The following is a 24,959-nucleotide window of genomic DNA, read 5'->3' on the forward strand; positions in this document are numbered from 1 at the left end:
ATTTCAGTTTTGCTTTGGCTCCTGGTACCCACACTTGGTCGAAAGCAGCCGTGCTGGCAAGGGCTGTCACTCTCACCTCACCTCTGGAATTTAGTTCTTTTGACCATGTTTGAACCAAGGCTGAAATGAGATCAGGAGCTGAGTGGCCCTGACAGAACCGAAACTGAGCATCACTGAGCAGGTTATTTCTGAGCAGGTGCTGCTTGAAAGCCCTGTCAGTGACACCTTCCATCACTTTACTGATGATCGAAAGTAGACGGATGAGACGGTAATTAACCAGGTCGGATTTGTCCTGCTTTTTATGTACAGGACATGCTTGGGCAATTTTCCACATTGTCAGGTAGATACCAGTGTTGTAACTGTACTGGAACAGCTTAGCTAAGGTAACGGCAAGTTCTGGAGCACAAGTCTTCAACACTATTGCCAGAATGTTGTCAGGGCCCATAGCCTTTGCAGTATCCAGTGCCCCCAACGATTTCTTGATATCATGTGGAGTAAATCAAATTGGCTGAAGACGCATCTGTAATGCTGGGGATCACTGGAGGAGACCAAGATGGATCATCCACTCAGTAGTTCTGGCTGAAGATTCTGGCAGAATGCTTCACACTGATGTGCTGGTCTCTTCCATCGTTGAGAATGGGGATATTTGTGGACCCTCCTCCTCCAGTGAGTTGTTTAATTGTCCACCACCATTCACGACTGGATGTGGTAGGACTGCTGAGCTGAGTATTCAGAGCTGATGAGTATAACAGCATAGGCTGGCAGGAAGGGGGCATGGGTTGGCATGAATTTCATTAAGTTGATATATAGGGATAGGAGACCTTTGGTGGAGCGTGTAAGTTACCCTAGGAGTTATAAACGGCCATATAGAAATTGATGGAGGATGTGTTATCGTGAATGTGAGTACAGGTGCAAAGACTGCCATCGAGTGTATGAGGTACTATAGGGAATGTATAGATCTGTTTGGAAGGCATAGAAGATATGAGGCATGAAAGGGAATGGGAAAGCAGCATCGCTTGATATGAATAATACAAGGGGCAGTAAAGACTAGTGAAGTGACATGAGTTGCCTTGGAATGGCATGGCGAGTGTGCATGGTGGGTTGAGAAGTAAGGGCTGCACTTTGTTTCATTGCATTGTTCAAACAAGTCTTTAACAAAGTACTGGTGCAAAGAGGAAAAGTCTTCCAACCCAGGCCACCTCCACACTATTTCCAGGGTCACCAGCCAAAACTCACTTCCACCTATCCTGGAACGGAAACCCAAAATTCTGGAGCACTTTCTCCCAGGTTTGCACAGCCAGAACTTGTCCCAAATCAGTGCTCCAGATACAGAAGTGAAAATTTGGGCCAATGCTTTGGGCTGTTGCAACAAAAGATTAATTGATACAGCACCTTAAGATAAATTGAATCATACACCAACCCATATTAGTCCGTGTTGATCGAAGGAAATGAGGAAGGTATTTATTTCTGCTGCCTTCAACAAATCATAAATGTCTTTTTAACAGATAGGTTTCTAATTATGCTACACAGTACAGAAGAACTCTCCCACTATGGATATAATGAAGATGGTATTATTCAGTTTTCAGAATACTTCTGCATTGAACAGTAATGGCTGATTCAAGAGAAACTCTCACATTCTACTTTAAACCTTTAGGTTGGAAAATATCATTAATAGAGCTGATATCAACTTCTATTATGAGCACCACTGTTCCAATGCCATACTTGGAAGTAATAACAGTTCTGTGTACCATGCAACAAAATAAAATTTAAGTTAAATAAAAATTTGAGATTTCCTCTTGCAGCTAGAGACCTGGGTTAAATTCTAGCCTCAGGTAACTGTCTGTGTGGAGTTTTCACATTCTCCCTGTGTCTGCGTGAGTTTCTGCTGGGTGGACTGGTTTCCTCCCACAGTCCAAAGATGTGCAGGTTTGGGTGGATTGGCCATGCTAAATTGGCCGTGGTGTCCAAGGCAGTGTAGGCTACATGGATTAGCCTTGGGGATGTAAGTTTACAGGGGAAGGATAGGATAAGGTGGGATGCTCTTTGGAGGGCTGGTGTGGACTTGATGGGCTGAATTGCCTGCTTCCACACTGCAGGGATTCAATGATTTCTCTGAAGCATAACTAGAAACCTTTTTATTCTCTGTTGATACAACAGTGACACTTTTTCATTAGCTACGAGAATGAGGGGATTTGGAGCTCATATGAGTAAGTGTAACCAAAGGGCAGAGTAACCATGAAGTAACTGAATAAAAACCGAAATAACTTCAGATACAGTAAATCAGAGGCACAAACAGAAATTGCTGGAAAAGCTCAGCAGGTCTGGCAGCATCTGTGGGGAGATTCAGAGTTAATATTTCTGGTAAAGTGACCCTTCCTCAGAAGTAACTGAGTGATTGAGCAGTCATTTCCTATACTCACATATCATGCAGAGCAGAATGAACATGGCCTAAATTAATGTACTGCATTTTTACTTCATGCAAAAACAAAAAGGCGAAGGTTTGTGTTCCAAGAAAAAAAACACATTGGGCTCAAAATGTTAACTTTGTCTTGTCTTCACACAGATGCTGCTTGGCCTGCTGGGTTGCTCAGCATTTTCTGCTTTAATTTCAGATCTCCAGCATCCACATAACTTTTCTTATATATTGTCTTAAAATTATGTTGATTCTCTTGCTAAAGCAAAAATGGGCTACTGATTTTTGGTTTGTTCCTGAGTCTAATTAGACTAAATTTGAAGTTCCTATCTGCCAGCTTAAAGGGCTGTCAGTAATGAGGAAAGCATACCCTAATGATTCAGCATAAAAATGTACAACTTACAGGAGATCCAATCGATCCATGCGGCCCTACAGGTCCAGCTTCACCTCTTGAGCCCTAAAATAGAGAAATTCATTAATTAATAAAAGACAAGGATAGTTCATTAGAACAATACAGTGCTCTGACTGATGGAGCGCTGACAAAGTAAGCACTTGCAAAGAAGGGTCTGTCGTGAATAGCATTCCACTTCAGGACTTGCTGACCACACAAGATGCATCATAATGAGGTGATCCAAGTCAATTATTAATCTGTAAATACGCCTAATTTTCTTACGGCAGGTGGTAGGTGCAGCTGAGTTTCCTGGTTAGCCATACCCATGTGATAGCTGGAGTGTAACAGCTACCCAATGTTGAAAGACTCCACGTACAGGTTCTTGCTATGAATAAGTATTCATTTCATCTTGAAGTCTCACCGCGTATGCACACTCAAGAGTTAATGTGGACAGAAGAGATTTAACTAAAATTACACTAGAGGGACCAATGAATTAGTTTCTGCACATCCTTCTTTCCAATGGAACCTCCACAGTCTTTTTCTTCCCTATGTTTGTAACCTCCTCCAGCCCTGCTACTATTATAACCTTGTAAAATTAAGTTGTCAGTTTCCTACAGCGTTTTCCTGTTGTATTGTGACATGAAAGGCCTAATTTTCAAGGAGATTCACCTTGTCGTAAGATCTGGGTATTCATTAATGTGCCTCAGAATAACAAAATAATCTATTAATTCTTTTTAGTTATGGCCATTTTCAAAGATATACATATCTACTCAATATTATCTAAGGTGCCCCTTTCGTACCCCAAATAAATAACCAGGTTTACAGGACTGAATTTTACCTTGAAGCCTTTTTTTCCTCTTAGACCTCTTGACCCTGCTTTTCCTCTCCTCCCCTAAAGGCAGAAGAGAATATTAAATGGCATTATTTTTAAATGTTCTCAAATATGGGTATTATAATCTGTTTGAGTGGAAGCAATTTTCAAATGGCTTTTGGGTGCATACCATCCTTCCTGGTTTTCCTGGGTCTCCTGGCTTTCCATCAATCCCAGTGTCACCCTTAAAACAAAAATATAAACATCAACATCAATTGCTGATTATAGATTATATACGATGTTCACATTCATTTTATACATTTTAAAAAAGAAATTGTGATATTTGAAATGATACAAAATAGGATTGGATTTCACTGATTTAAATTCTCCTGGGGAAAAGGATGGTTCATTGTAGAACCCAGTCTACAGCTGGTAAAGCTATGTTTCTTTGATAGTGTGACATTTCCCTTAGTTGAGGTTTTAAGCTTACAATAAGTTTTAATAGACAGATTTATCTGCTGGTAGGGGTGGAGTTAAGATTATAGGACCACTCGCGGCAGCATTCACTATGAGTCCATTCACAATCCAGTGCCTGGATAGTCTACAAATCCGATTTATTTATTCAATGTATTTCTGTAACTCATGGGTTCAGCAGTCCTTTCCACTGAGGGCAAAAGGACATAAATCAGAACAGTCTTCTTTCATTCACACAGCCGGGGAAATTGCTCTTTCTTGAGAGCCAACACATCTGTGTGGAATGGGACATTCAAGTTCCCAATTACATTGGGGTTCCTGGCACGTTGGGGTCATTGTTAGGTGGAAGTAGTGGCAGCTCATAGTAGTGGAAACTGTTTCCACAGTTCAGAGCTTTCCTTCAAGAAAGAGGCTAAATGACAGACCATTCTTTTCTGTTGCTATAACTAAAGGAGGCCAGACCAGTGGGACAATACAATGGTAACAAAGTGTGGAGCTGGATGAACACAGCAGGCCAAACAGCAACTCTCCACAGACAATGCAGTGGAACTACTGCCAGTCTCCTGTCTGCTGCTGGCAGCCATTTCTTGCTGGGTGACCAACCACAATAACATAGCCAATCTCCTTTAGGAAGTGCCCACTGTGCTCTTGGTAAAAGGACAATTCTTTGCAATTTGAAGATTATTGAGCATGACCTATCAAGTATTTGTGCCCAACAACTGGTGTGTACTACTTTTGCTACTCTGCGCAGCAGATGCCTTTGCTGTGCCAGTCGGGCACATGAAAGTTATTCACATATTCTGACTGTTGCAATTCCATATAGGTCAAGATGCAGTTAAGATCAACACACGACAGTTTTTCCAGGTTATGATTAACTTGGAGGAACAGGATTTCTAAATGGCCAAGCCTCCATTTCTAGCCCTTCGCTCTGCCAAGTTAAAAAGATTAACGACACCGAAAGCTGTGTCTGGAGGCTTAGACAAAACATTGGTGATACACTGGTTATTGTTAATTAGTAGACCTCTTTCCTCTGAATCACATGGTTATGGGTCTGTTTCCTTGCAGATTTTGAAGTACATAAATCAAAGCTGACATTGCAGCATAGGAATGAGAAGACACTGCATTGTTTTATGGTGTACCCTTTCAGATGAGACATTACGCCAAGAGACCATTAACCTGCTTAGATGGTTGTAAAAAATATTGATAGTACTATTCCAATGAAAGACACAAAGTTTCCTATTCCATCCTTAGCAATAACTTCCCTCAATCACAAAAGTGGATTATTCGTACATTATCAAATTGCTCTTTCTGGGACTTTGTTATTGCGTTTCCACATCACAATCAGTGACTACACTTCATTGCCTGTAATATGTGTAGTGGAAGTGAAAAAGCCCGATTTACTACGTCTTTCTTTCAGCTTAGCTGAGACAAGACAGATTCAAGTAAGCTCAATGTTGCAAAGTCCTATCATTTTAACCAGGCTCACATACAGTTTTATAAAGTACTTATGCATGAGTGCAAAAGGAGTTTGTCTTGTGCACCTTTGCCAAATTCAACTTTAAAAAGCACTGTCAGCTGAAAGGCCAATAATTCCATATACCATTGCAGAACAATGAAATACAACAAAGTAATTTGAGCTATGCAATAACAGATTAGTGAAATTTAAAAACTCTTCTTTTGAATTACCTCAGATTTAATTACATTCCTCTCACAGCTTATAATTTTAATGGGGCATTTGGAGCTCTGCATCTGGACAGGCCAAGCAGGAGTTATCCCATGGTGAGAGATATCTCGTGAAAATTTTGTAAATTATGAAGATTACAGAAAGTGCAGTCTTCCATGAGATTTGTGATTAAATAATGCATTGCAACAAATATGAAACTAAACCAGCACCAGTACATTTAAATCTGCGCATTCCTTCACTAATTCACTGGTACATGAAAGAGCAGGGAGAAGATAATACTGCCTCAGACATTGTGCTAAAATAGAAGGTCTTCATTTTCAGGTACTCAATAGTTCAATTGTTCCTGTGCTTACTTCACCTTTTCTCCTTTGACCCCCATTCTGCCTTCAGGTCCTCGTTGACCTTTTGTACCCTAGAAATGCAAACATTTCACATGAACTATTTAAGCTATCATAGAGCAGTGGTCACATGTCTTTGTGTTTTATCTTTTCAAATAGTAATATTTACCATTCTGCCTGGTTGGCCAACTCCACCTCGTGGTCCTTGTTCTCCAAGAGGACCCTAATATTAAAGTTTCCAACATAAGTTCACGATAAAGGGATGAAAAGTATTGCAAAATAAAATGTAAAGGCATTTAACTCATGAGGAGACATCATTTTATTCACTCCATTTGATCATGCATAGGCCAAGAGTCTCAACATTTTTACCAACCTCTATTCCTGGTTTCCCAACTGGGCCTGTTTCACCAACCGGTCCATCTGGTCCCTGAAAAGATGCATTTTGTCATGGTAGATCCTGAATTATTGGAACTAAGTTAATATTATCATTTCATGGGAAACGAAATAAACATGTGATGGAGAAAGGGGAGAAAAGGTTATGCTGATGAAAGTCATCATAAACTGAGAGGACCATAGGTTGCTACCTCAGGTCAAGGGTTAGATTCACCTGGTCCAGCAGCCTCTTCCCCTGTTATCCCCACCCAACCGGAAGCCAAATCTTTCACTTGCTCTCAAACAATGAGCATGCCACTGACATCACACGAGATATGAAGTTAAAACTTCACAAAGTGAACGAAAGCCACCAATTCCAACTTCCCAGTTCTGAGGAAGGGTTTCTTGACCCAAAACGATAATCTGATTTCTCTCCATAAATGTTACCAGACCTGCTGAGCTTTTCCAGCAAATTCCATTTTTGTCTCTGATTTACAGCATCCTCTGTTCCTTTGGTTTTTAAATCCAATTTCCTGTGTATACTGACAAATCAGACAATTAAAATTCCCTGACATAACAAAGTGTAGAGCTGGATGAACACAGCAGGCCAAGCAGCATCTTAGGAGCACAAAAGCTGACGTTTTGGACCTAGACTCTTCACCAGAAAAGGTTACTGTGCGGCTGTAACTGATGCTGAAAGAGAAAAGCAACTATGCAAGAGATTACAGCAAATTTTCCGAACCATAGGCCCCTAAAGAATGAAACAGTTAGCTTTAGATAGCTGGGTCAAATGACCTTCCACTACAAATCATTCATAGTATGATTCATTCAGTCAAAGGTCAATAATCAAGAAAAATACATTACCTCCAAATTGAATGGCTAGCCATGAAGACAAAAGCAGTGTTCATAATATGAAACAGAGAAATAAATAAGCTCACAAACAATCAAACCCAGACAAAGAAATATAAGAGGGAAAATGCAAGAATGCTGGGAAAGACATTATCGAACAAGCAGAAATAATGCACTTACACTTTAACTATACATGTTTTATTTTTACTTATGGGCATAGAATTACAACTTAAAAATGACAGTTGAATTTTTTGCATCAAATGTGTAGAGTAAATATTCAAAGAATCAACAACCCAGGGACAGTGAAATTGTCCACGCAAAGATATCGTCATTTTCCTGGTTTAAGAGATACTCAAATCTACAGAAGCAAATTAAACAGCAGAAGAATGGAAGTGTGCTCCAGAAACATGCTTGCTTAACCAATCTAAATGGCTCTAATAGCATGTTAAGTAAAAAGACCACCAGTCTGATATTTTCCATTAATGCTCATGATATTTTCCATTCCGACCTGTCACAGAACAAGCAACCTACCATGAGACCTGGTTCTCCCTCAAGACCGACTTCACCCTTCATTCCCTGAGATCCAATTTCACCTCTGGGTCCTTGTAAACCTTTGGTTCCCATAGGACCTGGTGGACCCTGTAACAGATAGCTGTAGTCAAGAAGTTTGCATGAATTTGAAGGAATGTAATCACCCTCCACTGATATATTTGCGAAACATTCATAAAGCATTTCTGATAGCATTTTGTCACTTGCAATTTCAATACAAGTGTGCAATACTTACATTTTAACAACTAATTCCAGACTAACACAATAGTTAGATCCATGGGCTGGAGTTTCAATTTTCCACAGGGTGAAGTCAGGCATGAGCCTGATTTGAAAATAGTTCTCGAGACTGGCATGTCAGTTGTCTGTCCCACTGCTACTTACAATGTGTGAGTTGATAACTCACTCACTTCTGCTGTTAAACATCTGGAGGAGCTTGTTAATTGTAGGGGCTAGGTGGAAATTTTCAGGTTGGGAATAGCAAACTGTCTGGTGCACACTTTTGAACCATTGTCCACCTCAAATGCTCCGAGCCATTAAATCACACCTCTGCAGAAGTAAAACTGTTTCCAAAGTATTTATTCACACAGAGTGAGCCGAGTACTGGTACTTCTTTGGCAACTCTTTGTCACAGAATCACAAAGTTGTCACAGGAGGCCATTCAGCCCATTGTGTCTGCAATAGATTTGCGAATGAGCACTTTGGCCAGGGTCAATCTCTTGCTTTTACCCTTTAACCATGTATCTTTTCAGATAACTGTCTAATTCCCTTTTGAATGATCAGTTGAACCTGTTGCCACTATACTCTCATGTTTAGTTGCTTTTACACTTGCTTAAAAATAACAACTTATCAGGGGTGGCATGGTAGTTAGCACTGTTGCCTTGCTGTGCCGGATGCCCAGGTTCAATTCCACCCTCAGCTGACTGTCTTTGTGGAGTTTGCACACTCTTCAGTTGCATGGCTTTCCACTGGTTACTCCAGTTTTCTTCCACAGTCCAAGGATGTGCAAGTTAGGTGGATTGGCCATGCTAAATTTCCCATAATGTCCAGGGATGAGCAGGGAAATGCAGGGTTACAGGGATCAGGTGGGGCCTAGCCCTAGAAGCAATGTTCTTCAGAGGATTAGTACAGACTTGATGGGTTGAATGGCACAGTAGGGATCTTTACAATGGAATACTTACAATGGGTCCAGGGTTGCCATGATCACCAACTTCTCCTTTCTCCCCAGGTAATCCCTAATGTTTTGATTTAAAAAGAAATAATTTAGAATCATGACACAGTTTAAACTATCCATCTGTTTTGCTTGCTTTGGAAAATGACTTTGCCTCATAAATTATGAAGCAAACATTAAACAAATCACATCACAGAAATGTGCCCACTTACACAGGAAAAGAAAATCATTGAAGATTACTCCATCATACATTCTCCTGAGAACAGCTGGGTCAGGGGCTGTCTCCAAGTTGAAGACAAATGACAGTTCATATTCAGCCAAAGTGACAGGTTATCGCACAGGTCAGTTATTGCTTCTCTCAAACTCTCATGGCCCCCAATCCACAAATCAACATCAAGACAAGATGTGTCATTGCAAACTGTAACATTGACAGGTGATTGTTTTTTTCTGTTGCTCTCTTCCCCCAACCCCAAGCTAAGCTGAGACTAAACTGAAACAGTGCACCTTGCTGCTGTAGCCCAGCCTTGGCAGTTTATGGGTTTTCTGATGGGTTTTCTGTTTAAGTAGTGTAGGGAAAAGCCCTTTCAATGAAAAGCTGACAAACAATGAGATGAAGCAACAGACTTCGTCAATCTCCAGTTGCTTCTTGAAGTTTGAACATTAGCTCTTTCTAGCTGATGGTGGAAATCTTGATTTCCCATGAAAGTTCTGCATTGTATAAGAATGGGAGACAAATGAAGAGAAACATCCCTCATGCTGTGCTCTGCACTTTGGAAAGATTTTCGTAAAAGTCGGCAAATCTAGTCAAAGAGTCAAAGTGCAGAAAATCAACCGGAGGTAAAGGTCCATAAGAATTAAAAACATGGTGTTCGATGATGTAAAGCTTGTGCTTATAAAGATTTTCGACTGCAGGTCCAAATTAATGAAGAGAAGGGGTAATTGCATTCAGTAAGTGGAATGAATCTTAATTTCAACGAAGTGGAAGGACAAAAATGCAAGTCAGGCAAGAGGAGAATCTGGATTGCTAAATCTGTTTTTGTACAGAGGAGCAAAAGCCTAACTATTTCCAACCTCTTTAAATCTTTCAAAGTGAGTTTAGCATCTCAATTTGTGCTGTCCAGCATCATCATCTTCTCTTTATTGAAATTATGACTCATCATACCAGCTCCTAACCTAAGACACTCCAGGCCTGCACTCAAAGCCTAGGGATCTTCCACATGGTGCAATTTTCACAAAGTAGTTCACAAGTAATTTGTAATTATTTCATATGAGAAAATAAAGTGAAAACACTCCCTTGAAAAATAAATGAATGAGTTCCTGAATATTTTTGTAAACTAGGGTTTTGGAGCAAACCAATGATATTAGTTACAAAACGTGTGTGTACTTTCCAACCTCAAGTCCAATATCACCCAATGGTCCAGGCTTTCCCACAGGTCCAGATTCACCCTGGGAAAAAAAAATAATAAAGTGGAAATAAAAGTACACAGAATTGGGTATTATTTTAGCTGACAGATACCGTCACTGGTGAAGGTAGGCTGCTGCATGAGGTCAGTGATTTATCAAAATCTTTAACGGTTATTGAACTGTTATTGTTGAATCCAGAGTGCTGACACAGCACCAGTTGGAAATGGAAGTGGCACTATGAGAGCTATTTTCAGGGACAGGGCTGTCAGTCATACGCGTCACAGCCAGCAAAACTGGTAACCCACACAGAAAAATTGATCACAGAGATGAGATGTCAAAAAAGGAAAAAAAAACAGAAATTGCTGGAGAAGCTCAGCAGATCTGGCAGCATCTGGGAGAGAAATCAGAGTTAACATTTTGGGTCCAGTGACCCTTCCTCAGAATATCCTAACATCTCAAAACCTGTTTCTGTCAATAATTGAGAAGGCCTGGCTTAAAAGTGTAATTATTTTCATGAAATGCACTCCAGTTTCCATTTAAAATGCATCTGAAAGCCCTTTCTTTTCCATTATTATATTAGTTCATGGGATGTGGGCATTGCTGACTTGGCTGGCATTGATTATCTGTCCCTGGTTGACTCGGAGATGATGATAATGTGCTGCCTTCTTGAATACCTTCTTACAGGTGGTGGTGCTCCCATATATTTGCTGGATCTTTCATTCTAGTTAGAGGTCACGCAAGATGGTGCTGTTAAAGGAGTTGTGATGAGACACAACAGTGCCATCCTTTACAGGTTGACTGAAGTCATTGGTACTAAAACTTACCTCGAAGCTCTTCAGTAATTGTAACAAAGTATGTTATAGATATTTCTACTCAACTTCTTATGGCAGACAGCCCCGTAATGTAAGTTATAAGTTTTTTGAAGCCAGAGTATTTGCACCACTGTTATCAACGCTGTATCAGATACGGATGTACTCCCTTGTGCAAAGCTGACTATTCATTTCATCTCCCATGAAAATAATTACACATCTCTGAAGTTGACTCTTCTGAGGGTCCCAAGAACAGTGTCGTCCAACTCTCTGCTTGCTTATTCATCATTTAATCAATATTCTGTTTGTGTGTTTGCAGCTTCTTGTTGCTGTTGGAACATTTTCCTCTGACAATATAAAATGGGACATATTAACTACTCACAAATACTTTCCATATCCACACCGCCCCTTAACCTACAAGCAGTTCAAATTCCTCAACAATTGTCTTGCTCACATTCTACCTGCAGATTTTGGTTGAACAGTTGATACACGCCAGGTGCTGGGGTACCTTACCAGCAGTCCTTTGAAATTTTCAGGGTATTCCCTTATTTAATTCAATTTTACCCATGAAGTCATGGTCTCTATGAAGTATGTTTTCTTTGATTATGAATCTTAGATATCATTGTCAACATACAAGGGCCTATAACACAGTCTAAGAATCTTTCTTTCTCTCCCCATGCAAATATTCTCTGAGTCCACATGTTACTAATTCTTGTCCTTCCAATTGCATCACGCCAGCCTATACCCATAGACTATTCCACTTTGCTGGCTCCCATTCATTCTATTACTTCACACTACTCCATCTATGTTTCTGTTCCATCAGTTCTGAAGAAGGGTCACTAAACTTGAAATGTTTGACTCTGCTTTCTCTCTTTAGATGCTGACAGACCTGCCAAGTTTCTCCAGCAACTTGCTTTATTCTCAACCCATCCTTGACAGATGCTGGGTGACCTGTTGAGTTTTCTCTGCCTTTTTTTGTTTTTATTGCAAATTTCCACAGTATTGACATTTGCATTATTGTAATCACTGCATTCTTCAATCTTCTCTGCTGAGTACTATCTTTATACAATAGCTGTCTTGCAAATTATTTTCAAAGCTAACAGTACAAGTGATTGAGAGAAGAATGTAAAGATCCTTCTAATGGGATCTGTTGAAGATGACACTAATTGTTCAGGTATTTGAAACATTGAGTACAAAATTGAAAATAAGTGGTTGAAAATGGCTAGAAGTAGTTGAGGAATATTTGATGGATACCTTCTTTCCTTTGGGGCCAACGTTTCCATGTGATCCAATCGGTCCCACTTCACCCTGAAGAAAAAGGAAAGTGAAAGCCTATTTGAGAAACATCACTTTGATTCTTGTACCTACAGAAACAAATGGATGACAACATTTACAGTATACATTCTCCATCTTAATTTGTGTGGTTGATATAAATGAGGTTCAGTTTTTTACTCACAGGTTGTCCACGATGTCCTACCAGGCCTGTAACGCCAATCAGACCTACAGGACCCTGTTAAACAGCAATATGTTGAGAACATTATTACCTTGAGGTGTGTCAGGGGCAGTAACTTATGAGTCAGACTTCAGCAAGTGCAAGAAATAATGGGGAGCTTTGCCATTAGATCTGTTCAATGTCATTTTAAAAAAAATCACTACATTATCATTCAGGAAGTAAGAATAAGACAAGTCAAGAAAAAAAAATGACTTCTGAACTAGCCATTCTGGGAAAAAAAGGATGAATGCGAACATTTATGTTAAGATGTAATGCCATTGGATCATGCACATGAAAAAAAAATCCATTAAATTGTTCAGTGAAAGCTCCAAGTAGATCAAGACCCAGGATGCTTTTTTTATCAGACTGTAACAGTAGAAAGTTTCTCACCATTAAACTGGGCTCTCCTTTTTCCCCTTTCTGCCCTCGGCTACCTGTTCTTCCTGTTATTCCAATAGGGCCAAATGGACCGGGAGGGCCCTGTTGGCCGATAACACCCTGAAAATATAAGACACGCAACTGGATGTCAATAATGCGCAAGAGGCCTTCCTTAGAGTATATTTGTAGAAGATCATTTTATTTTAAAATAAAATTTGTTTTTACTTCTAAATTACATGTTAATTTTCCAAACTCAACATGCAAAGTAGAAATGCTTGAATACAGAGTACAAATTCTCATATTGTTCGCACACCACTGTAAAATTTATTTTGAGCAGTTATCAAATTACTACAAGTAACGAGGAGATCATTATTTTTGTGATTGGCATCCTTTTCCAGGCTTCTCTCTGACATGTGGTATTTTGAGTATCAGTTTGATTATGCTTCAGAATCACACCCATTAGAAAACTCATCTGTGTTCATTACATTCATATCAAGGTTCTGGGTCTGCAAACACATTACCTTCACATTGCTAACAAAGCAAAATACTGTGGGTGATGAACATCTGAAATAAAAACAGAGAATGCTAGAGAAACTCAACAAGTCTGACAGAATCTGTGGTGAACAAAACAGAGCTAATGTTTTGAGCCTGATCTGTTTTAGACTCCCAGCTCCAAAACAGCAGGCGAGCCCCAGGTGGACAGATGAAGCACTTCAGTGATACCCTCAAGGCTTCACTGGAAAAGTGCAGCATTCTCAGACATCTGGGAATTAGCGGCCAAAGACTGTCCAAAGTGGAGGGGGAGCACCCAGAAAGGTATCGAGCACCTCAAGATTTGCCATTGGGAAAATGTGGAAGCCGGTCTAAATCAGTGTAGGGAGCTCAGTGCCACACCAGCATCACACAACCCTTCCTGTAACCACCACCCACCCCAAGTGTGACTGAGGTGACAGCCATACCAGTTTGTACAGTCACCTGTGAACTCACGCTGAGAGTGGAAGAGAGTCATCCTCGTCTGTAAGGGGCCACAAATGATGATGACGAGTTTTGGAACTGGAAAAGGGCTAGTAAATGGCATTTTTAATGCTGTCAACGGAGAGGGAGAGGAGCAAGCAGTCAAGATGGTAAGAGTGCCCCGAGAAAAAGACAAAGAGATTGCTATTTGTGGTAAAGGAACAGCTGTTTTGCAAAATAGATGTGAATAATAGGTTTGAAGAGGAGAAAGTAGGCCAGCTCCACTGAAAGCAAAGCCAACATTGCACCAGTATCCAAGGGCCCAAACATGCTTTCCAGGTGAAGCAACACATCACCTGCACTTCCCAGAATCTAGTCTACTGTATTTGCTGCTCACAATGTGGTCTCCTCTACAATGAGGAAACAAAGTGTAGACTGGGTGACCGCTTCGCAGAACATCTTCAAAAAAGACCCTGAGCTACCTGTTGCCTGCTACTTTAGCAGAACACCCCGCTCTCTGGCCAACATCTGTGTCTCTGGCTTGCTGAAGTATTCCAGCAAAACTCAGCGCAAGCTCATTTTCAACACCTCATTTTCCGCTTGAAGGGCTTGCAGCCCTCCGGAGTTCAATAATTTTAGGGCCTGACCTCTCCCATGTAGTAAGCCCCTACCCCACACATCAGGCTTTGTTATCGCATATCCTGCCATTACACACCACCTGTTGTTAGTCACTAACAGTCCCCATTAACAACTATTCACCACACCCCAGCCAGATCGTTATCAACTCCCTTATTTCTCCCTCTGCATCAGTACCATGTCATGCTGTCTCAAAACTGTCCTGGTCTCCAGCTTCTTGTCAACTTGTGCCTCATCCATTAACTTAATAAAAAAACTTTCCTCTTGCTTTCTTGTGTTAGGGAATGTAGGCTCCAACAACAAATACCAATGTCTGGATGGTCTAGGCCTGAAATGTCAGCTTTTGTGCTCCTGAGATGCTGCTTGGCCTGCTGTGTTCATCCAGCTCCACACTTTGTTATCTTGAAATACCTATGTCTAACTGGATTCTTCCTCCGTCCCAGCCCGGTTTCCATTTCTTCTTTTAATTTCACTTTTTGTAATTTATTCACTATACTTCTGACCTTCCCCTCTCTGAAATTGAATGATCTGTGCTCAGCAAAGGGCATAGTTTTGTCCCCTCCTTCCTGGCTTTATCAATGAATATTGTGCGCAACATGAAGTTGTTCTTCCATTGCCTTTGCCTCTATGCCCACTTCATTGGACAGGAGACCTTTCCTCTCTTCCATGGTCCCATCCACCCATCTGCATACACCTCCTCCCTCTGGCCTCTTACTTTGCACTTGATTTCTTCTTAAGAACTGTTATTATTACATTAGCCACCTTAATTTCTTTGCTCCTCTCATCCACTCCGACCGGTCTCCCTCTGATCTTGCTGCACTCTTTTCTTTCTGGTCTCATCCTGACTTTGTTATCAATCCTGCTGATAAGGGTGACACTGTTGTTGTAATGTCAATGACTCTGAAAGTTTTACTGCAAAGAGAGAAGCTCATTGACCCACTGTGTCCATGTTGCTCATTGAGCACCTATTCACTCTAATACCTTTCTCCAGCACTTGTCTGATAGTATTGCGTGTCACGGTGTTTCAGGTGTTTGTTTAAATGTTATTATTTTTCATACCTCTCCGGGAGTAAATTCCATATACCCACCACTCTCTGGGTGTAATAAAACTGTCTTAAATCCCCTCTGGCATTGCTCATATTGTCTCTTTGCCTCTGTCTGGGGCTTCCATTGGTCATTAACTGGCCACTTAGGGGCAAGATGTTTGACCATGAGTCTTCCTGTACAGGACTTAACACTGATGGAGGCAGGAAGACAGTGAAGTTCAGATACCCTTCCATTCCACCTAGTCACATCCCCTTGCCCCACCACCCACCCGCAAGCTCAACGCTAGTGAGGACAGAAGATTCTGCGCAATAGGCTGAATTTTGTGGCACAAATAAAAACAGATTTCTTTTTGAGCAAATCCAAGCTGTTTTTAAGTTAAGACACATTGCTGTGCTGATTTCCTTCAGGCACACTAAACAGTCAAACTCCTCATTATTAAACCTCTTTCCTTCCTTGCAGAAAAAAAAACAAACCTTGGCATTGTATATTTATTTGTTGTAACAAGGTGTAGAGCTGGATGAACACAGCAGGCTAAGCAGCATCAGAGGAGCAGGAAAGCTGACGTTTCGGGCCTAGACCCTTCTTTAGAAAAAAATTATTTGTTGTACGTTTTTAAGGCATCTTTCCACATATTCTTAGTTATGCCTTGCCTGGCTGATCCTAATACTTTCAACAGGCTTTTTGATAAAAAAAACACTAGCATCACCCCAGTAAAGTATAAAGATCCTGTGTTGCAACTTACCCTGAAGAACCGGGCAATAAAAGTCGTTAAGAGTTGATACCTGGGACTTGTTTTGATTTAGTTTACATGCTACGTGATAGACAACGAAAAAACAAATATTTTACCTTTTCTCCTTTTGGCCCCAGGTCTCCAGGGTCACCTTCAGGACCTATCTCCCCCTGTCACACACAAAGCAAGAAATAAAGTACCCAGCTCTTTCCTTTACAGGTAACTGTTGTTCATCTGAAATTTTCAAACGTTAATTTCCTATTTTGAAATTTCAACACAGTTATGATGCATTTAACAAGATCGGATTATCTAGCTTCAGTGAAAAGTAGCTCTAACTTGACATGGAACTCCAAAACATCAAAAAACAAAATGCCTCAGAATTCTGACAAACACTGAGAAATATCAATCTGACTTGTATCAATAAGTAGTCTAGTCATTTCAATTTGACTTAACCCATGGCTGTTGGTATTGGCCTAGATAGGTTTTATAGGGGCCCTGAGCTCACAAGAAATACCAAAAGCAAGTGGGGGCCCTGAAAATCCACAGGTTTGACATCACAGCGATTATGTTAGTACCCACCAGCAATGTTAGGTGCTGATGATAGGTGAGTCAGGGGCTGGGGTGGAGATTCCTTGCTTGTGCACTGATAGTGGGCAACTTTCTGGGTGTTGGGTTCTCAAGGCATTTACACCACCAGCTACCAATCCGGTTTCTGTTTGAAATTGAAAATCTTCATGGAATCCCTGAAGTCAGAAAAAACTTTTAGTAATTGAGTTTGGGCTATAATCTGCCCTCTTTGCTGCTATCACCAGAGTTGTGGTGGATTTGAAATATAACTTCCTTGGACGTCAAATTATTCACTTGTAAACATATCCGAAGACAACCGTTGCCGACTTCAGTATACCAACCTGACACTACCTCAACTGTTGATAGCATAAGGATCCAGCTGAAAAGATGGTGGTAGTTTATACGAGACCTCAGATAAGTATGAGGATGAAAATTACCTTGTTTTGTTCAAAGTAAATGATAGCAAATTGGCAGTTAACATGACACTCTGTCTGATCTATTTCTCCTCCCCCACCAATGAAGGCATAGCTCTAAAATATTTGTTAAAAATCTGAATGCTTCTGGAAGGATTTATAAAAAATGGGGAACATCACTTAAGTGAGTAGAATCAAAACCTGTTCAAAAACCAAATCAATATCATTTGGATAAAGAACATCAACCTTAAGGGGCAGGCAATAGTTGATTCATCTTCCAAGAAACTGAGATTGTTGGCCCTTTTCCTACTTTGTCATTACTATGTATGATGGCAGCACAGGAAGCCATATCAAACATTTATTACCATTGCTCCAGATTCTCCTCTCTCTCCTGGAGGCCCTGGTAATCCCTCAGCTCCTGCTTCTCCTTTCATTCCTGCTGGGCCAAGTATCCCGGGGCTTCCTGGGGCACCCTTTCAAGCCAAACCAAATAAGATTCAAGTAAAAAAGACAGAAATAGTTGGAGAAACTCTGGCAACATCCACCGACAGAAAGTAGAATCAATGTTTTGTGACCTTTCCTCCGAAACTAGCATTTTTCTCCACCATCCGCTGTTCTTTTTTTGTTCATGTAGTATGTTCATGACAGACCAAACAGCAATAGACATACAAATAAAATAGAATTTAAACACAGCAGATTCGATAGGAGGGGTTTTTTTTTGCAATTTACACATGTTTTGGACAGATTCAGCCTTGTGCAGTGTTTTGGAAACACATTCTGGCTATTCACCACCACACAGTTTTCAGGGATCAGCAAGTTGGAGAATCTGGGCCGTTTACTTCAGAAGTGCTCAGACAGGAAAAACAAGGTGGTGTCTGAAAAAATAACCAAAGAACTGCAGGAGCTGGAGACATGAAGCAGCCTTATTGGAGAAACTCAGCAGGTTGCGCAGCATCCATGAACAGAAAGCAGAGCTAACATTCCAGTAACACTTCTTGGGAACTGATAGTAGCTAGGGAAAGATGATTAAGACAATGGGTGAGGAAGAGAGGAAAGGAGTATGCGATAGTTGGAGATGGAGCCCAGAGAAACAGAAGATCAGTCATGCAGACAAAAGGATGTATGATGGTGAATCAGGGAGAAAGGAAAGCTGATAATATGGACTACTGTTGGTGAAAATGAGTTGACAATGATGAAAGCAGCGTTACTGCTCACAGTGTGGTTTCCTCTACACTGGGGAGACAAAATGCAGACTGGGCGACTACTTTGGGGAACACTTACATTCTGCTTACAAAAATGACCCTGGGCTTCTGGTTGCTTGCTCCTTCAACCCACCATTGTGTTCTCATGATAACATTTCTGTCTTGGGCCTGCTGTAACACTCCACCAAATCTGGAAGAACTGCATCCCATTTTCCACTTGAGGACCCTGTAGCCTTCGGGACTCAATGCAGAGTTTGAATATTTTAGAGCCTCAACACCTTCTTCCAGATCCTTTACCCAGCCCCACACCCCTGGCCCTGTCAATGACACAGGCTACTTTCATCACAGCCAATATACTTTCAACACCTAATGGTCCCTCTTAGCAGCTTTTCTTCTTCTCTGCTTCACCATTATCCATCTCCTTAGCTGCCTATTTGCTTTTTTCTCTCCCCTGCTGCTAACAGACCTTTGGACTGACTTCTCATATATTACAGGTGATTTTTCTCTGCATCTTCTCTGTAGCTGTAACACTATATTCTGCAGTCTGTTCTATTATCCTGGTGTACTTACGTTAAGGTATGATTTGCCTGGATAGCACGCAAAACAATACTCTCACTGTATCTCAGTGCATGTGACAATAATAAATCAAATCTCGTACTCTTTTACTCTCTCCCCAGGCCCTGCCTTCAGCACATATATACCGCCTTTTCCTAGCTACTGTCAGTTCTGAAGAATGGTCACTGGATCTAAAATGTTAACTCTGTTTTCTCTCCACTGATGCTGCCAGGTGATGCTGCAAAGATGGTGTCTGATCTCAGCTTCACTGTGGCAGAGTATCTTTAGGTTCAAGTCCTGCCCATTCCAGAGCATAACACCGATGAACGGATTGAGTAAGGATATGTATAAAGACCTCTGTCTAAAGGAGACACATTCTGCAAAGCCAACTAAATAGTCAGCATCCAGACCAGGATTGTTTTATTTTGAAAGCAACAATGAGCCTTGATATTGATCAAAATATTAATAAATACATGTGATAGAGAGGTTATCATAGAATGTTAACAGCATAAATTCGTGATCAACAATCAATGATTAATGTTATTAAATCGCAGCAACAATAAATTGACCTATTTGCATGGCACCAGCTGCAGAGTACAAGGGAATGAAAAGGCTTACTGTGCTTAGGAACTGGAGTGAACTGAGTGGCCAATGCATCCTTCTGATGTGAAGTACTGACTCTCATTAACATGTAACTATAGGTTTACATTACGTCTGTGGAAAAACTAAGAAAGGGGAAAACATTTCATGGAAATTCCCACATAGTCACCTTGATCTTGATTGACTACTGGAAAAACAACGGGATAATACTGCTGGCAATATCAAAAAACTCTAAAGAAAACAAATTCATTCTCCAGATTACATAGCCAAAATTTTCAGGAGTAAATTGTTGGTTGAGAGGTCACATTTCCAAATAGGAGTTGGGAGGTGAAACCTGCTTGAGCCTGCCTTGGTAAATGAACATGAGAGCTCCAGCTCTGAATTTTGGGTGACGTCCGATGGGGAATACCCTTATCTGATCGGTTGCGGGAGCTAGATATCTCTCACCATTCTACACTGACGATGGGGAATACCCTTATCTGATCGGTTGCGGGAGCTAGATATCTCTCACCATTCTACACTGACGATGGGGAATACCCTTATCTGATCGGTTGTGGGAGCTAGATATCTCTCACCATTCTACACTGACGATGGCAGCCGTGGAAGTTGTATTCATTCACATTATGACCTTTGAAAACTCTCTTCTTTTCTCATTATAATCCAAGGGAAAGGTTTGGAGATGTGAAAATAATATTCAGAATTGTCAATGAAGCAGAAAAATTATGCTCAACAATTATACATTCAAATCCTGACCTGTTCTCCCTTCCTTCCTGCAGGGCCTCCTTCACCTACACGTCCAGGTGCACCCTGTCACAGAGAAATAATGACAATATTGCTATAATAACTTCTGTGAATGTATGTGCCATATTAGAAACTCAAAACAGAATCTGCAAATGATTCAAGTTCTAGGCTGCATATGGAGAAATGCTTTGCCTGTGATGTCTCCTGCAGGTTTGAAAATCTCTACTTGGTGGCACAGTGGGTTTTCAAAGGTTCTTCTGCACAATCTTTTCACCACATATTGCATTCCTCGGCTGAAATGTATCATGTGGTCTTGCTAACAAGCTATTTAAATTTATGTGCAAAAAGAGTATACTTCATGATTACACACTGACAGTTTTCATCTTATATCACCACCTTATATCTAACAAAGGAGGGCGTTTGAGGTGCTATGTATGATTAATTAATCTAGGGGCAAATAATAATTTACTAGCTGAGCTCCCTGCCTTACATCTGGGAAATAAAGCGATGAAAGTTAAAAGTGACATTTAAAACTATGATCAAGAAAACAATCTTATGAAGTAATGCACTGAGCTATTTGCCCTGAATATTTGGATTGAATATCCAAGAGATTTCATTCCACAATTTCTTTGATTATATTCTTATCTGCGATTGTTTTAATTAACTAATTAAATCCCACAAATATATCTTTCAACAAATATGAAAGATATACCTAAATTAATATAAAATCATTTTACGTAAAAACATTGTTTGACAAAAATATTCCTTTCACTGTATATTTGTTTTAATTGACTTTGTTTAATTTCCTTGACTTGACCCCAGATTTATGGGACTTCCAATTTTTACGATATGATGTGTACTTATCTTTCTGTACATTTTCAGCAGCCATGAAAATTCTCAGAATCAAAATCTACATCGACACTTACACCCATTTCCTCAATGTTTGTTAATACTTCCAGTAGCTTAGATTCCAGCGATAAAATCCCCAACCACTGATGAGAGAAGGTCCCACCAGCTGCTTGTTCAGGCCTCCCACAAAGCATTATGGTTGCGGGGTAGTTATTCTGGCTTTGTGGGGAATGGGGGAATCATCTACAAGCCATTAGTCCTTCATCTCTTGTCTGTGGGCTGGCTCTTGTTACGTTCTGTCATACAGGTACAACATTTAAAAGGCATCTGGATGGGTATGTGAATAGGAGGGGTTTGGAGCGATACGGACCAAATGCTAGCAAATGGGACTCGATTAATTTAGGATATCTGGTATGCATGGATAAGTTGGACCGAAGGGTCTGTTCCTATACTGCACAGCTCAATGACTCTATTCACTGTTAACTTGTCTCCTTGCTATTGCCTCTTCACCTTCTCTTTCTCTATTTGCTATCTGTCAACTTTTTACTCTAGCCTCTTAAAGCTCTAAGGCACTCAATGCTTCTTGCCATGTTCTCTTACCAATGTAGAACATGCAGTAGCCCCAAAAATATTAAATACATTGTGAAAAAACAAATTAATGATAAGAGTAAATTCAAAATTTATGATATAAATTAGTCAGACTTCTCTTTGAATATATGGTTAAGGACATTTAAAGCATGTTTGGGCTATAGTGTCACTATACAGTTGAGTTCCCCTTCCAGATACTCTCCTTGGTTATCTTTGTTAACCATGGATGGCTCACCCTTCTCATTCAGTTCTTTTTGACTGGAACGTTTGCTGTGCATTTTTAAATATCTGCTTAATTTTCTGCTACTGTTCATCTAATGACCTTCCTTTAGTCTATTTTTCCAGCTGGCTTTGGATAAATCTCTCTTCATGGCTCTGTAATTACCCTAATTTAAGTTGTGAGACCTGAGTTGTTCTCCCTCAGACCGACATTCTACTATGTTGTGATCACTAATCCATTGAGGACTCTTAACTATGAGATCTCTTATTAGTTCCAGCTAATTACACATTCCTAGATCTAAAAAAGCCTGCTCCCAGTTAGGTTGTGTACTGTGCTGCTCTAAGAATCAATCCCTATGTACTCTACAAATTTGTCTTCCATGTAGTCCTTGGGCACCGGATCTTTCCAGTCAAAACGCAGCTTAAAATCATCCATGACAATTGTACTGATCTTCTCTCACACTTCCATCCTTATTTCCTGATCTGTTCTTTGTCCTACAGTGAGGCGACTCTTTGGGGGCTTATTGACGACTTCCATCGATGATTTCTTTCCCCTTGTTATTCCTTATTTCCACACAAACTGATTTCACCCAATGCTTCATTATACCTACATTGCCACTCCAGATGGCAGACAACCAATGATAGTGCTGAAACTGACTTTTAATTCCAGATTCTACTAGGTGAATTTACATTTTAACAGGTGACATGTTGAATTTTGAACCAATATCGTCAGAACATTACTATTGGCATCTATATTTCTAGCCCCATGACTTACCACTATCATACTGTCTCCTCACATAATGAGTGATATTAGGGAAACCAAAAAGGTGTGAGGGCACTGTCATGATACATAGGGAGGAAAGTGCACAGTCACTTGTGAAAGGTCTGGGGCCCCATTGCAGGATAAGCCACATAGTTAATCATGGAGGTCATTCACAGTCTATGGAGGAGATCCCTTGGTAGTAGCCACAAACATTGGGAGGATTCATCATTCCCTTTTGATTTGACTCTTTTGAGGGACTTGCTGCTTCTACGAAGAGACTGCTTCATTCCAGGATGTGAATTTACCTTTTGGGAAACTGCTGGATAAACTAGATTACTTGTATTGTTTACATGTGAAACCGGCATATTGCAATGTGCCATTATTGTCCCCTGGTTCTAATAAATAACACATTTGTGCCATAAATGTCCTCTGGCTTTGACTGGCTTCAACTGTGCCATACAAAGCTGAACATTTGTATATTTTACGTGTGCATAATCATTTCATAATTCATATCTAAGTATTTATTTTATCACACACCTTCTGTTTATTTTGCAATTAGAAATTCAATTAAAAAGTAATAATTACCTGCTCCCCATCCAGTCCTGCTATACCAGTGTCTCCCATTGGGCCCATTTCACCCTAAATTTAAAATCATCGGGAAGAAAATTGTTTCCAAATCAAATGTAATCAATAAAGACACTTGGACTGTTTTCAACTGGCATTGTACAAGAAGAACATTAATTGTTAAAATGTTGCAGGTCCTTTAAATCCAAGCAAAGCATGGCTAAAGTATAAATGCATATTTTCAGAAACTGCTGCACACTTCAGTATGAAAGTCTTACCATCTCCCCCTTTTGTCCAAGAGATCCTTCTGGTCCAAAAGTGCCTTCTCTTCCCTGAGAAAGTAAGAAAAGTCAATTGTAGAACACAATTTGTTAGTTCTATATTAATTGTCTTTAACTACTGTGTTTGAATTTAGAGGGCATTGATTATGTTGTTACTTGAGCAGATTTCAGCACATAAGCAAAATTGAGTACTTGGCACTTATTAACACTGCAGTGTGCTAGAGTTAGGAAGTATAAACCTGTAATGTTTCACATTTTGAATAAACCTAAATTGAGTGAAGATTGACTCTGGTTACATCCTTCACTAATTGTGATTTTTTTAATTCTCTTCTGGTACTTGTGAGTTGCTGGCAGGTCAGGATTTATTGCCCGTCCCTAATTGCCCTTGAGAAGCGATGGTGAGCTGCCATCTTGAAATACAGCAGTCCTCGTGCTGTAGGTTCACCCACAATGCTGTTAATTCAAGCACTTTGTCTCAGTGACAGTGAAGGAATGGCAGTGATATATTTCCAAGTGAGGATGGTGATGGTTTGGAGGGAAACTCAAAGGTGGTGGTGTTCCCATGTATCTGTCACATTTGTCCTTCTGGATGGAATTGGCAGCAGGTTCGGAAGGTACTGTCTGAAAATCTTGGCTGAATTTCTGCAGGTCATCATGCAGATAGTACACACTGCTGCTAGAGCATTGGTGGTGGAGGGCATGGATGCTTATGGATGTCATGCCATTCAAACAGGCTGCTTTGTCCTGGATGGTGTCAAGCTTGCTGAGTGTTGTTGGAGCTGCACTCATCCAGGCAAGTGGGCAGTATTCCATCATATACCTGACTTGCACCTCGTAGATAGTAGGCAGACTTTGGGGAGCCAGGAAGTGAGTTATTTGCTGCAGCATTCCCAGCCTCTGACCTGTTCTTGTAGCCACTGCTTTTATATAGCGAGTCCAGTTGAGTTTCTTGTCAGTGGTAATGTCCAGGATGGAGATAGTGGGGATTCAGTGATGGTAATACTATAGAATGTAAAAGGAGTGGTGGTTAGATTGTCTCTTTTTGGACATGGTCATTACCTGGTATTTGTGTGGCATGAGTGTTACTTGCCACTTGTCAGTCCAAGCCTCGGTATTGT

At 40.5% G+C, this 24,959-nt stretch overlaps 1 protein-coding gene across 4 annotated transcripts in view; it reads right to left on the reverse strand.

Annotated features, from left to right (window-relative positions):
- LOC125465535 (collagen alpha-1(I) chain-like) overlaps positions 1-24,959 on the reverse strand; it is a 335,639-nt gene that overhangs the window by 23,627 nt on the left and 287,053 nt on the right. For 2 of the 4 annotated variants that reach the window (XM_048559168.2, XM_048559170.2), the window contains 17 exons: positions 23,839-23,892; positions 23,582-23,635; positions 20,590-20,643; positions 17,845-17,952; positions 16,616-16,669; positions 13,145-13,252; positions 12,719-12,772; positions 12,517-12,570; positions 10,442-10,495; positions 9,060-9,113; positions 7,864-7,971; positions 6,485-6,538; positions 6,281-6,334; positions 6,132-6,185; positions 3,806-3,859; positions 3,643-3,696; positions 2,817-2,870 (listed from right to left, as the gene is read on the reverse strand). In XM_048559168.2, the coding sequence (XP_048415125.1) occupies positions 2,817-2,870; positions 3,643-3,696; positions 3,806-3,859; positions 6,132-6,185; positions 6,281-6,334; positions 6,485-6,538; positions 7,864-7,971; positions 9,060-9,113; positions 10,442-10,495; positions 12,517-12,570; positions 12,719-12,772; positions 13,145-13,252; positions 16,616-16,669; positions 17,845-17,952; positions 20,590-20,643; positions 23,582-23,635; positions 23,839-23,892 (1,080 nt within the window). Of the gene's footprint in view, positions 1-2,816; positions 2,871-3,642; positions 3,697-3,805; positions 3,860-6,126; positions 6,186-6,280; positions 6,335-6,484; positions 6,539-7,863; positions 7,972-9,059; positions 9,114-10,441; positions 10,496-12,516; positions 12,571-12,718; positions 12,773-13,144; positions 13,253-16,615; positions 16,670-17,844; positions 17,953-20,589; positions 20,644-23,581; positions 23,636-23,838; positions 23,893-24,959 lie in introns of all 4 variants that reach the window. The other 2 variants (XR_007250272.2, XM_048559169.2) reach the window with 2 other exon arrangements.

Source organism: Stegostoma tigrinum, chromosome 29 (genome assembly GCF_030684315.1).
Source record: "Stegostoma tigrinum isolate sSteTig4 chromosome 29, sSteTig4.hap1, whole genome shotgun sequence".
Taxonomy (NCBI): Eukaryota; Metazoa; Chordata; class Chondrichthyes; order Orectolobiformes; family Stegostomatidae; genus Stegostoma; species Stegostoma tigrinum.